Genomic DNA, 15,385 nt, shown 5'->3' with positions numbered 1-15,385 from the left:
CCGAACAGTTTTATTTTCTGTAGCTCCATTATCAGGTGTCGCGGGGAATTGGTTCGAGACAGTTACCTACATTAGGTTAATTTAGTGGTCCATAGAATTAATCTGTGGCTGTCTTCTTTATCATTAATGACTCAGACTGGCTGTGTGTGGCTTTTTTTTCTTCCCATCCTTTTGGCAGTCATATCTGTAGAATTGTGTTGTTTTATTTATGTGTACGGATTCATAACAGAAGTTACATCCTTTGGAAGTGGCAGTTCTGCAGGCTAAACCCTCCCCTGCACAGATGGGAGTATTGTGTTGAGGGCGGATGCGGTTTCACATGTTGGATGTTTTAGGAGCGCCTGTTTACAGCAAGTTGTAACAGAGGTGACAGAAACAGTGTCGAGCACATGCTTCCTTCCTTCCTTCTCTCGTGCACTCCGGCTGTTAAACGCATCACTAATGTAGTAAATTTAACAGCCATGCAAACAGTCCCATGCCCAACCGCGAACGAAGGCTGTCAAGATTTCTAGATTTCTCTTGTGGTATACAGTTCTCCTATTTCACACATTTTAAGTATCTATCCAGATCGTTATCATTGAATTAAGAAGTCTTTATAGTCATGGTGGTAAATTCATCGATATGGTTATAAATTTCATTGGTCTCAGCTTCTGGTTATTTTAGTTGGGTTCTAATGAGTTTCAGTATTACTAATGTAGTAAATTTGATTATTAAAAATACAGGATTTTTTTGCTTACTTTTCTGACACAGAATTTAGTATTCTACCCCAACTTCCTTGAATATTAGAGCAGCTATGAAAGATAATAGCTATTCTCTATTAATTCTCCTCGTCTGTTTTAAGTGCTTATTTTTATTCATATGTTGTGATGCATTTCAGTGTGAAAAAAATGACAAAAAGCTTCGTGGAGGAAGGAAAGTGCTCCTGGATTTTATCTTTATTTTTCTGTGAACGGTTTCCCATATATTTTTATGGAAAAAAACAAACAAAGCAATATGCATTTGTATTTATAAACATGACACTTCTGTTATAGCAGAGCTGAAAGGAAAAACAGTTATTTTAAGATAGTTTGTTTCTTTGAGAGCTTGGTCTTAAAGTTCATTTCACAATCGGTGAAAAGTATTATGACTATAATCAAGTATTGAGTGATCGAATAAGTGATAAAGAGGGTGTTTTGGTGAAGATTTTGGTAGCTGGATAGCATTAATGTTATGAATCTTGTGTATAGAAATACAGCATGAGATCAGTACAGAAATGAATGTGCATACATGAAAATGCCATTGAGTATATTTTATAAATTAAAATTTGGGAATTTAGGGAACTTCATCATTCAAGTTTGATGGGTAAAAATGTGTCAAATCATCATATTTTGTGTGTACATCCAGCAAGAATCTTTTAAGATTGGCAGCCTTTTATGAAAATACCAGAGACCCTCTGCACGAAAATTCATGCAAGAGTAGGCCTTCCTTCCCCTGGCTGCCAGCATTGGCTTCCCTCTGCACCTTCCCCAGGCTGCTTCCCTCCAGCTGCCGGCAGGCATTGGGACCGGGCTGGCTTCCCTTGGGCCACCCTGGTCTCGGAGAGGAAGGAAGTCCGGAATGATGTCGGAATGACGTCTGGAATGACATCCAGAGGACATCTGGTCTAATTAGCATATTACCTTTTTATTATTATAGATAGAAAGTATACGTGAAAAACGGTTTCCCTTTCCCTCAGGAATTACAGTTCCATAATGTAGTACCAGTGTCTGCACCCTTCCCCAGTGCACTGCATTAAACTCGTGTATGCTTTTAATGGGTGGAAAACTACATTTTTCTTTGCAAGTTGGTATTAAGATGGTTAGTGGCATTATATTTTTCATTATTTTGATAATGTTATGAAATGGCCATAAAGAAAATTCTTTTATAAATGATAGCATATGCTGTCATGTTATTTTAAAGAGAGTACTTCATCCTGTTTCAATTACTGGAATTGTAATCCAACTAGAGGCCCAATGCACAAAATTATAAATACCTTGTATAATAGTTAAAATTAGACGAGATCGGGCGCGTTCAGGGTGGTATGGCCGTAGTAATAGTTAAAATTAAATAGTTTCATTTTCTTTCATAATGTCATCTGAAATGAGTGTGTACAGAAAATCTCTGATGTTGTCACATAATTGACATTAGTGAGTTGGTCTGATGGTGACAGTGTCTGCCAGTAATGTATGTTGTAACACTTTCTGTGAAACTCAGTACATGCTCCTTTTAGCAAATGCACTGACTTTTCATTTGTAATGTTGCTTTACTGTATAAAGAGTTGCTGTAATTGTTTAAGGATCTGAGTTTAAATCTCACTTGATTCACTGGGGGTTATATTTAGGGACTTAACCTTATTACTTTAATTGTTGTCAGGATATACCTCTTCAAATGCTCTGCATGATGTTTTACCCTCCCTAACATGAATAGAGGGACAGTAAATAGAGGGATTCTTGGGAAGACAAAATTCCATTTATATTACGAGATAATTTTTTTTCAATTGATTCATCCAGTTGTTTATGTCAGGGTCTCTCTCAATTGCTAAATGTTGTCAACTTGACATGTCATTTAACATTTTTCTTTCCTTTAGATTGTCATAATGGAAGTGCAAGGTTTGAAGTCAGTGGCTCCCAATCGCATTGTTTACTGCACAATGGAGGTGGAAGGAGGAGAGAAGCTGCAGACAGACCAGGCAGAAGCCTCAAGGCCACAGTAAGCCAGCTGAAAACAATGTGCTTTTGTTTTCCTCCCAGAGAAACAGGCTTTATGTATTTGCACAATTGTATAGTTTGACACCCTGAAATGGTTACTTGGCTTGCTTTGTCTCAACTGTATTAGAATCAGTGTGTGCCTTTCTGGATAATAATGTTACAGTTAGAACTGTAGCAGAGTCCCCTGTATAATAGTTAGAACAGAAAATCGAACATGCAAATGTGAAGGTATGGTAGGAAATAAATGTCATTGATTAAGATAGCATATGCTGTCATTATGTTATTTCAAAGAGAGTACTTCATCCTGTTTCAGTTATTGGAATTGTAATCCAACTAGAGGCCCGATGCACAAAATTCTTGCACTCAGGGGTAGGGGCGTCCCTCAGACCTACCTGTGCCCACTCACAGTCTGGGAGCCCTTGGGGGATGTCTGACTGACGGCTTGGGCCCACTCCCTGTGGGCATTTGGACTTTCTTAGCCCTGCCGAGAGGCTCCCTCCACCACTGCTGTGCTCACCAGCTGTGATCTCTGCTCAGGGCTTCTGGCTGGGCGAAGCTCCCCCTGTGGGAGCATACTGATCACCAGGGGGCAGCTCTTGCATTGAGCACCTGCCCCCTGGTGGTCAGTGTGCATCATAGCAACTGGTCATTCTGCCATAATATAAGATAACACTTTTATTTCTGTGTATAATATAAGAGCTCTGTGGTGAAGGTGAGGGAGCTACCACGATTGTGCACAAGGACTTGGGAAACTTTAGGGGTAGGCGTTGAGTTAGAGAATCTGTTAGTAACTACTGTGCAGTAATTAGAGAGGAAAAAGCTGTTCTTTGCTGGCTGTTTTATGTTTCAAATTCTGGGGTTGATTTTAATTAAGTTTGGAAGATGTTCAGTTTAGCTGATTTCAATATGGGAAACTTTATAGAAATAATGAGACTGGCCTGAGGAATTCAAATGAAACTTGCCAGGCCTTCATTTGTACGCTAACTAACTTTAGAAATAACTTCTCTTTCTTCCACTTAAACTTTATTCAAATTTTCTTGCAGGATTTAGGCTTTTTACCTTATTACAGACTCGGTATATGTGGCCTGTTTGTTCTGTTGAGGTTCTGGGTAGACACTGGTTATACCCCGAAGAGGAAGGCGAACAAGAAACTCAATTTCTTTAGAACAGGCACAGTCTAAATCCTCTTCGCGTCTCATGGGGGACTTCTGCAGCCTGGATAGCCCTTCCTATGTCATCTTCTCTACCATTCCTTCTTTCATCTTCTTAGTATGTTGTCTTCTGAGGTGCAGCTAGATAGGGGTGGATACAGAGGGCTAAATGGAACAGGAGAGATGTGCACAGGATCTTAAGGGATTGAGCAGAAGGAATTGAAACTTCTCATCTGGCCTTCCACACCCCTACAAGTCTGCCCCTGACCAGTCTCATTAGCTCTGGGGCCTCACCTTGTCCCCTTCTTCCCTGGTCCACTATTATTCAGCCACCCTGGACTTCATGCAGTTCCTCACATGTATCCACCTGTTTTCATCATGGTGCCTGTTTTCCCCTCTTGCTGGAGTAGCCTTTCCTTTTACCTTTTCTGGCTGGAGCCTTGGTAGCGAGAATCCTAATTTACACGCCACTTCCTAAGAACAGCCCTTCCCTCCAATTAATCCAACAGGAAGCAGTATTTTCTGGCTCATCACTTTTAAATGTTTACACACATGTGTATCCTAGCTGTTTGTTTTGCATTGTTTTCACTTGAGAAAAGGGGTCTTGTTCTGTGTGCTTCTATATCCTAGGGCTTGTTGGCACACTCATAATTTGTTAATTCAACTGCTTGAACTTCCTTTTAAGGTTATCCATAGTAAATATTTAACAGTGTGCTGTTTGCTTCCCCATATAGAGTTGATTTACAGTGTGACAGTGAAGTGAAAGGAATGAGGATCAACAATTCGTTAAGAGGTGAACACCTCCCCAGAGGAGGCTGTGAGAGAGAGTACATGCAGTCAGGAGAGGTGTGGGGTATGTTTGTTTTAAAGGTTGGCTGTTTTAGTATTACAGTGTATATTAGCTATTCACAGAGCAGTGCAACCACAGCCCATTTTAAAATATATTTGCCACCTTAAAAAGAAACTCTGTACTCTTTACTTATCAACCTCCAATCACCCCAGCCCTAAGCAAATATTAATTGACTTTCTGTTTTTATAGATTTGCCTATTCTGGACATTTTCACATAAACAGAGTCATATAATATGTGGTCTTTCTGTGATTGGCCTCTTTCACTTAGTATAATGTTTCCAAGGTGTATCCATCTGGAAGACTATGTAAGGAGTTCATTTCTTTTCATGGCTGAATAACATTGCATTATATCTGCATACCACGTTTTGTTGATCCATGCATCTAGGCCAGCAATTTTCAACCTTTTTCATCTCATGCACACACAAGCTAATTACTAAAATTTCACAGCACACCAAAACATATATTTTTTGCCAATCTGACAAAAAATAGGGATAATTTTGATTCATTCACACGAGATGGCTACTGTATTTGGCTGGTGTCGTTTTTTTACTTTGATCGTCTAAGGGAAAAGAGGTCAGTGCCCCTGACTAGTCAGGCATCGCATGGTTTAAAAATTCTTTCCGCACACCTGCTGAAAATCTCTGGTCTAGGCTAATGATACTTGGATAGTTTCCATCTTTTGACTAGTGTGAATAATGCTGCAAATTAAACTGGGTGTACAAATACCTGTTTTAGTACTTGTTTTTAATTCTTTTTGGTGTAAAGCTAGCAGTAGAATTTCTGAATCATATATAATTCTATATTTATTTATTTTGGAGGAGGTTTTCTTTATTATGTTTTATTGATTGAGTATCACATATGTGTCCTTATCACACCATTGCCCCAAAACCCTCCCCACTCATGCCCTTACCCCTCTGGTGTCTGTGTCCATTGGTTAGGCTTATATGCATGCATATAAGTCCTTTGGTAGATTTCTCCCCCTTACCCCCACCCTTCGCTACCTTCCCTCTTAGGGTTGACAATCTGATCAATGGTTCTCTGTCTCTGGATCTGTTTTTGTTCATCAGTTTATATTGTTCATTATATTCCAAAGATGAGTGAGATCATGTGATATTTATCTTTCTCTGACTGGCTTATTTCATATAGGCTGTATCCAAATCTTAGCTATGGTAAATTGTGCTGCTATGAACATATGGGTGCATATATCCTTTCTGATTGGTGTTTCTAGTTTCTTGTTTGTTTTAAGTATCCACCAAAATGCTTTTCCTAATGACTATACCTTATTTTCCCACCAGGATTATATATATGAGAGTCAAATTTCTTCACATTCTCATGAGTACTTATTATTTGAATTAAAAATATAGATAGCCAGCCCATCAGTAGACGAGTGGATAAAAAAAACTGTGGTACATTTACACCATGGAATACAGTGCAGCTGTTAAAAAGAAGAACCTCTTACCCTTTGAGACAGCATGGAGGGACCTGGAGAATATTATGCTAAGTGAAATAAGCCAGTCAGAGAAAGACAAGTATCATAGGATCTTGTTCATATGTAGAATCTAAAGAATAACATAAACTGATGAACAAAATAGATCCAGAGACATTAAAACATGGAATATGTTGTGGGGTAGAACCCTGGGTTCAAAATAAGACCACCAGAGGCTGATGATTTATTAAAAAAAAAAAAAAGCAGGCAAGAATTTATTGAAATATCTGGCCAGGGCAGCTGCAAGAGCACCGCACGCAGGCGGACTCCAAACGACTGCGCCGCTTTAGGGGCAGGTAGTTATTTTTAAAGGTTCTGAGAAGGAAATCCCCCGTTCTGTAACCAACTGTTGTTTGGAATTTTCTGCTGTTCTTCCTAGATAAAATGTTGCTTTCTAGTTTGCTTTAGCCTGTTTGAAGAATGATGAAGATAAACTTAGCTGTCTGACCTTGCAGGCCAGAGACTAGATATGCCCATAATCTCAATACCATGCCAGGTGCACTTTTTTTTAATTGGATAGAACAGCATTATTTTTCAAGGCCAGCATCGAGATAACCACTAAGTGCACATAGGGCTGGCTCTTTAATAAAAAAAAAGAAGTTTTGCCTGTAACCTGGCTTAGAATTTGAATTCATCCTCCCTAAGCCCATCAAGTGATGAACAAAGCAAGTCTCTCCAAATTCTCCCCCTGCACCGTCGGACCACTGGGGAACTCTGCAACAGTTCAAACCGCAGGAATTTTCCTTTGTTCTAAATTCTAAATCCTAAAGATTATATTCTAAAAACTGGGGTCAGCCGTAGGGTCATTTCAGTCACATCCTGCTGGACATTGGAATGTGGCCCTATCTTGCAGAAGCAGAACTCAGTGGTTAATCTCCAAAGGTTTGATCGCAGACATAGGAAAATTGCCTTAGCATGTTTTAAAAATTCAAACAGCAGTTTTTATATGAGTTGTATATTCTTAATTTTTTATTTCAGAATATACCAATAAATCTCAGAGGGAAGGTGAGGGTAGGTGGGTGGGAAGAGATTAACCAAAGAACTTGTATGGATATATGCTTAACCCACTGACACAGACAACAGTGTGATGAAGGCTTGGGCAGGGGAGGGCTAGACGAGATCATTGGGGGAAAAGGGTGCATCTGTATAATAACTTTTAACATTAAAGATAAATTTAAAAATATAGATAGATAGCTATAGAAATGGACATACAGAGATTAGATATAGATTGAATAAATATATACATAGATATAACGAATTTACTTATACCACTATCTTAACCAAAAGCCAAGAATAATTCTCTCTGGCTTCATGCTTTGCCTTTCAGACTTATTAAAGTGGTTTTCCCACTCATGTGACTCTGTTGGTGGTAGCTTTGTCAGATGAGAGCTGTACCCCTGCAGCTCTGAGGAGCTGCCCTCTGGCTTGTTGGAGCCAAGGTGTTATCCCAAACTCCTGGCTTTGTCGGACAGAGCTCTTTCCCTTTGAAGCCATGGTACAGACAGCCCTAGCCCCATGTGCTGTGGGCCTGGGCTGGGACTGCAGCTTCTAAGGTGTATGGATCACTTTCAGGGTCATTCTTCGCCTGTATTGAATAATAAATTATGTTCACAGCTGAATCTCTGGTGCAGTCTTGTAGATTCCAAGCGGTTTAACAGTCTTCTTTCAATTCTTCTATTTTCTTCACTTCCCACTGGGATGGTTGATTTGGTCTGAGGCTCATACTCATATAATCTTAGCAAATGGTTGGCTTGCTACACCCTAACTGTTCTTTTCGGAACACATTTTCTAGATTTTTGTGATGTGGACAGGCTAAGAATCTTCAAATTTTTTCTAATATGAATTCTTTTGCTTAACAGTTCTGTCTTTAATGTCTCACTTCTTGCAATTTACTATCAGCACTCAGGAAGAATCAAGCCACTCCTTCAACATTTAGCATAGGAATTTCCTCAGCTAAATCTCCAGTTTCGTGCTGGCAAGTGCAGCCTTTCACAAAACACTAGAACACAAATACAATTCTGCAAATATTTTTTTTTTTCATTTTATGATCTACCTTTCTCAAGCCATCTAGAGCACATCATTCCTTTATGTTATTACTTTAATCTTATGTAACAAGTCATTGTAGATGACACACAACCAAAAGCCTTCAATCTGCAATCTTCTAGTCAATCACCAAATTCCCCTAGGTTTTTAAAGACAGGAAAGTAAACTAATTTCCAATAAGAGCACCTCACACACCATATACGTTTGTAATGCGGCTCTCCAGCCAGCTTTAAGCCTCTTGTTTTCCAGGGTTTAGCTGAAATACCCCTCACTCACGTCTTAGATTTTTATCAGTCTTATTTGGGAGCTATTTTGTCTCACTGAGCCTAAACAGAGCACAGCAAGGATTTTTACCAGTTGATACCAAGAATCACTTTTCTTCCCATTTTCAGTAACAGGTTTCTCCTTTCTGTCTGAGAGAGACCTCATCAAAATGACTTTACTGTTCATATTTCTGCTAACATTCTATACATGATTTATTTACATTTTCTGTAAGAAGAGGAGAGGTTTCTCAGAGCTTTTTCCCCGCCTCAGCCTTCACCAGAATTGTCTGTGAAATTCTCTTTATTGCAATATTGGCTTTTTTTTTTTTGGCAAGCACCTCAAAATTCTTCCAGCCTATGCACAACCCAGTTCCAAAGCCACTTCCACAGTTTTAGGTGTTTGTTACAGCAGCAGCACACTTCTCAGTTCTGGCTGCTACAGTAAAAATGACATAGACTATAGTGATTGAACAATGAATATTTATTTCTTTTAGTTCTGGAGGATGGAGGTCTGAGACCAGGGTCCAGCATCTTCAGTTTTTTCTTCTTCTTCTTCTTCTTCTTCTTCTTCTTCTTCTTCTTCTTCTTCTTCTTCTTCTTCTTCTTCTTTTTTTTTATAATATACTTTTATTGATTTCAGAAGAAGAGAGAGGGAGAGAGAGATAGAAACATCAAAGGTGAGAAAGAATCATTGATTGGTGCCTTCTGCATGCCTCACTCTGGGGATCAAGTCCACAACCTAGGCATGTGCCCTGACCATGATTTGAACCTTGACCTCCTGGTTCATAGGCCGACACTCAACTACTGAGTCACACTGGCTGGGAGCATCTTCAGGTTGTTGATGGGGGCGCTCTTCCGGATTTTCAGACGGCTACCTTCTTGTCTTGTTGTGTCCTCACAGTGTGGAGAAACAGAGCTGTCTTTTCACTCCTTATCAGGACACCAATCCCATTGTGGGGGCTTTCTACCCATGACCTCATCCAAACTTAATTACTCCAAATAGCATCACACTGAGGACTAGAGATTCAACAGACGAATTTGGGGGAGAGGGCCACAAACACGTGCCCTAAGAGTCTCAATGTCATGGTATTTTCTACAGAATCTATTTGAAACATTTTATGGAGAAATAATTGATGTAGCTTAAAATTCTTCCATTGCAATTCAGGTGAGATTTAGGAAATGTATCCACTTGTGCCTCTATCATTACAGTGCAGTTGTAAAACATACCACTCCAGAAGCTACCTCATGCTCCTTTGTGTCTGTTCTTACTCCCACTCTTGGCTCCAGGGTACACTTGTGCTTTCATTCTCTGTAATTTTATTTTTTTCTGGATGTTTTACATAAATGGAATCATGTAAGTCTTTTGTATTTAGCTTTTTTAACTTATCATAAGTTCTACAAAATATTTAATTGATTAGAGGCCTGTTGCATGAAAATTCATGCACTGGAAGAGGGGGGCAGTCCCTCAGCTCAGCCTGCCCCTCAGGGATGGGAGGTGACTGGTGATCAGGGGAAGGCGACACCTCCATCACTCCTCTGCTGCAGGCACTGTCTGCAGCACAAGTCTTGTCCAGCCCTGGTTACCTGAGCCTCAGGCGGCCCTGGGCGGCTGGGCAGCTTTCTTCTGAGGCTTCCCTGCACCTCAGGCTGGCCTTGGGGGGCTGCAGGGGCTGGACGCTGCCATGTTATGGCTGTGGGTGCTGCCATCTTTGTGAGGGTGTGATGATCAATTAGCATATTCCCTCTTTATTAGATAGGAGACTTAATATTTAATCAATCACATGAAGTAACTTTTATAAGAAATGGTTATATTATTTCAACACTAACTTTTTTCACAAATAGTAGAAGTTTTAGAGGATGGTTCTCATTTAATTTCGATTATACTCATAATGCACTTATAAGGACATTCTGAAGGGCAGTGTAAACAAATAAAATACTTAGAAGTTAGAAAATATTACAATAAGTCGCCAATAGTCTTTATTATTCTTACCACAAGGAAATTTGACTAAAATGCTTTATCCACGTATCCTCATGAACACTGAGTTAACTTCTTAAGTGAATGAAAAGATTGGTATTCATCATCAAATCCTGGGGCAGATTACCTCAAAAATGTATCTCCTGAGTGCTGACCAACTGCAGTTTTCAGCAGTGTGGTTACATTTATCTTGTACTCATCTTACACAACAGGAAAGAGATTTATCTTCTCCATTATCATGGAGAGTTATGCCTCGGACACGTTTTCTAAATATTATTGCTTTAACAGTTTATGCTTTGCTGGAGATCAATCCATCCTTCTGTCTGATACTAATTAAAATACCTTATTTAGTCCATATTTCCAATAAATGTAATCAAACTTTCTAGCCATTGCCTATTTCATTCCTGTAGCTCAGATTTCCTGCCAGCAATTAGGTGGACACAGCATATGACATCAGAACATAGCTTTGACTAGAGAAACAGGGTCCAATAAAGGTGGTGGTTATAGAACAGCTTTGTTTGTAAATAATGATAGTGAGGTAATCTGTGTCAGTCCTGTTTTCAGTTTTTTAATATATGGAAGGGAATATAGATAAACTGTATTTTTGTATTTTTTTATTTATTTTTTTTACTTATGGAACAATCTCAATGGATGTTTAACTCATTGTTTAAGTTTCTCTGTTAACTGTGAAAGGTTCTGTTCTCTATGAAGGAGGTAGCGAAGCATCATTGCTACAGTCTTATAGCTTTTTAACCATTTTCAGACATGTCGGTGTTTCAGTTTTAGCCCCTACCCTTAATGATACCTTTGAAAGGAAGCAGAGGGATAGCAACTAGAATGACAAGCTGGAGGCAGAGGGGCTGTTCATTACAGTCGTGTTGTGGTCACACATCTCCTCATATGGACTGATCTTTAAAACGTTTCCCCTACAGATGACGAGCATCCTTTGAGTGCCTCAAAATAGGAGAGCTAACATTGCCCTGTGGAGGGCCAACATAGATCTTGGTATTGATGAAATAAAACCAAGGATATTTGTTATTCAAAATAAACCAGGGTTAGGGGAGAGAGGGAAGAGGGAGTTGCTAATCAACAGTTATAAAGTTTTAGTTATGCAAGATGAATAAATTCTAAAGACCTGTGCCTACAGTACAATATTGTACTATATCGTATATATAAAAGTTTGTTAAGAGGGTAGCTCTCATGTTAAACGTTTTTAGCACAAAGGAATGATGGAAAGAATGCTCTTTTTCCCCCCCCTCTGACATCCTCTGTATCTCTTTCGTCCCATGGTGCTATTTTATTAAAAACGTTTGAAGGTTAATGCTTCTTTGTTTCCCACTCCCTTCAAAGTAATAAAATTAGAAAGGCAGGGAACGATAAGAAAAACTTAGGAGTTGCATAATGACAGGAACTTATTTACAGATGTTGGGACAGAATATTCGTCTGCCTCATGAAAATGATGGGAAATTCAGGCTTCAGTACCTGTCTCTGGAAACTTTAAATTCTGAGCCAGGACTGTAACAGACTGTCAAATTATTGAAATAGTATTGCAAGTACAAATGGGAAACTTATCAGAATGACAAGCTACTGGAACAGTGTTAGAGAGTAAATACAGACTGCATATAAACAAGAGAAGCTAGCCGTGCATTGTAAAAGGATGTTAGTTTTCATTTTAATTTAGTAATGTCAGAATTAGTTTTGAAGTGTTAGTCATTAGACAGTTATTCTTGCAGGCTAGAAAAAAAATAACTGCATATATAAATGATCTATCAAAAAGTATGCCTGTATTTAAGAAACTAAAGGGAAAACACTTAAGCTCCATCTTTTAGTTTCATCTTTTCTCTTTTCCATTTTTAAAAGCATGAGATTTCTTCCTATTATATAAAAAAAATACACCAGAAGATACTGGTGCAGAACAAAATATAGCCAAAAGAGATAAACATTTGGCCAAATACAGAAATTGCATTCATTGAAATTTTATTTTCAGTTGAGGGAAGGTAATCTGGGAGTCATCAAAATAAGGGCATCCGAATCAAAGGGAAAGTATGATGGATTAAGATTGCGAAGGCTGGTTGAAGAGCACTAGTGAAAAACAGAGATGACAGAGCTTGCGAGAAGGTTTGTGTAACTAGGCTATCAACACCTCTATGATACATTTATAGCTTGTAAATAACTTCTCCTCATAATCTGTGACTTTTTCAGAGCAAGCTTTTGCAGCTCTTTTCATTATTCATTTGATGTATGTAACCAATTTATTGCATGGGCTGAGTTTCAATAGCAAGTAACTTAATTTTCATCCGGTGCTATGAATTTCAGCTGCGCTCCAGGATTCTTTGAAGAAATCTTGGCAGGAACCATAGTTTTTCTGGTCATTTTCAGGTATTAGATGATATGTTTAGGTGTTAAAGTTTTCATCTCAGTTTAAATTAAGACTTATTTAAAAACTCTTTTCCTTTCATTTTATTCAGAAACCTATAGCAGGGGAAAGGGTACTGTAGTCTATGGTTTTCACTCTCATTTGCTTGCTTATATATTCTTTTTAAAATTAATTTTTTATTAAGGTATTACATATGTGTCCTTATCTCCACATTGCCTCCCAAACCACCCCCCACCCACTCATGCCTTCACCCCCCTATTGTCTGTGTCCATTGCTTAGGCTCATATGCATGCATACAAGTCCTTTGGTTGATCTCTCCCCCTTCCTCTTCCCTTCCCCTACCTTCCCTCTGAGGTTTGACCATCTGAAAGATGCTTCTCTATCTCTGGATCTGTTTTTATTCATCAGTTGATGTTGCTCATTATTTTCCATAAATGAGGGAGATCATGTGATATTTATCTTTCTCTCACTGGCTTATTTCACTTAGCATAATGCTCTCCAGTTCCATCCATGCTGTTGCAAATGGTAAGAATTCCTTATTTTTTACCTCAGTGTAGTATTCCATTATGTAGATGTACCACAGTTTTTTAATCCACTCATCTACTGATGGGCAGTTGGGCGTTTTCCAAATCTTAGCTATTGTAAATTGTGCTGCTATGAACATAGGGGTACATATATCCTTCCTGGTTGGTGTTTCTAGTTTCTTGGGATACATTCCTAGAATTGGGATCACTGGGTCAAATGGGAGTTCCCAAGTATATTCTTCCTGACACTTCCGGGTAGGACTGAGGTGAGGAGAGCAAAATGTCTTTGTATGTGGTGCTCTGGATATCCCTCTCTTGATTAGCAAATACCTTCTGTCATGCATCTGCCCCATGTATCTTCTCTAGTCAGCTGCTTAATGATGCACCCCTTGGCCTGGAACTTCTGATGTCACATTGTTCCCTTATAGAAGGAAGCATCCTATAGCGGCCATCCCTCCCCTTCCTCTGAGCTATTGGTTTAATGACATCACCCACACATCCTCATTTTGTTTGAATTTAATTTCCTCAGCAGGTAACTCCAAGTAGAAGCTCCTTGAAGACAAGGGCTGTACATTAAACCTCTCACTCCTGTCTAGCACCAGCCACAGTAATAGGACCAATGGGTGTTCCGTTTCTGATTGGTCTGCAAGTAGGTCCCGGGGCCTGACAGTTGAACCAGCACCTACCCATAGTAGCAGGATGTGAAGTCTCATGCTCCTGCAGGAAGTTCTCACTTTTCTGGAAGTTTCTTGGAAAACACGTGTATTCACAGGAAAGGGTATGTTCTTTGGTTTGTGTGTGCAAACCTGAGGCTGGAATTCAGAATCACTGAGAATGGGGGTCCATGTGGGTGAAAAAGGCAGCTTCCCAAGAGATACACAGGCACAAGAATAATTTTAATAGAATTGATTAAGTAGACACAATAGATTGATTCCTCGAGTTCATTAGTATGCTTTCCTAAAGCCCTTCTGTCTATTGAAGAGCCTGCTCTATGCAAGTTTACTTTCTTACCCCCTTTTCCCAATCCCCCTTTGCCTTTACAAAGGAAGGGCATACTCTCACCCAGCCGGAGCCTTCCTGTGACTCTTGTCTCAGAGCAGAGAAACATCCAGGTCACCACCATTCAGAAGGAAAACTTGTAATATTCATGTTATTTTTTAAGAAAGTGACTTATAAATGATAGAATGAATCCTTCTGTAAATCAAATGGCTTCTACTGCTTTGCTTTTCAACAAAGATGATGAAGGATTTAAAATGTCAACTTGCTAAGTGATTGAAAAATACATGTCTTTATCAATCACTGTATTGTTTGGAACATTTAAATAGGAAGATATTAAGCAAATTGATGGATATTGCTATAATAATGTCCCATCTACTTATTTTTCTAGCTTAAAATGGAAAAACAAAAACCTGGATTAAAATTGATGCTGAAATATAAGCACAAAGAAAAAAAGAAAAGAAAAAAATGTATGCCGAGCTATGTCTCAATCTACAATAGAATTAAGTTATAGGCACCAATGGATATGTAAACTAATTGGAAAAAATAATGCTATCCATTTCAGTGGGAAATACATATCTAATCAACTATTTTGTTTTCCTATTTACTAATAATCATTTATCATATTTATTTGCATACTAGTAATAGTAATAAAAACTAAGTTTAGAAGAAATTTTATGTTTTTATTTTTGACAAATAAAAAGTATCTAAAGTATATAATAAGATGTTTTGGTATATATTCTGAAATTATTCCAACCCAACTACCATATCCATCACATACCATTGTTATCTTTGTGTGTGTGTGTGTGTGTGTGTGTGTGTGTAGTAAGAGCTGTCTTAGCAAATTTCAAGTATATAATACATTATATAAACTCTAGTCATCCTATTGACCATTTCACCTTCAGAAATGATAACTAAAAGTTTGTACTCTGGTAAAATTCTCCCCATAGTTCCTACCAGCTTCTAGTAACCACCCTTCTTTTGTGATTACTAT

The 15,385-nt window shown here is 38.7% G+C and overlaps 1 protein-coding gene across 22 annotated transcripts in view; it reads left to right on the top strand.

Annotated features, from left to right (window-relative positions):
* Positions 1-15,385, top strand: part of CADPS2 (calcium dependent secretion activator 2) — a 423,223-nt gene that overhangs the window by 157,449 nt on the left and 250,389 nt on the right. For all 22 annotated transcript variants that reach the window (XM_045576387.1, XM_036425542.2, XM_036425472.2 and 19 more), the window contains exon 6: positions 2,606-2,727. In XM_045576387.1, coding sequence (XP_045432343.1) covers positions 2,606-2,727 — 122 coding nt within the window. The remainder of the gene's footprint in view (positions 1-2,605; positions 2,728-15,385) is intronic.

This window comes from Pipistrellus kuhlii, unplaced genomic scaffold (genome assembly GCF_014108245.1).
Source record: "Pipistrellus kuhlii isolate mPipKuh1 unplaced genomic scaffold, mPipKuh1.p scaffold_m20_p_10, whole genome shotgun sequence".
Taxonomy (NCBI): domain Eukaryota; kingdom Metazoa; phylum Chordata; class Mammalia; order Chiroptera; family Vespertilionidae; genus Pipistrellus; species Pipistrellus kuhlii.
This window is presented reverse-complemented; position numbering and strand designations above follow the sequence as displayed.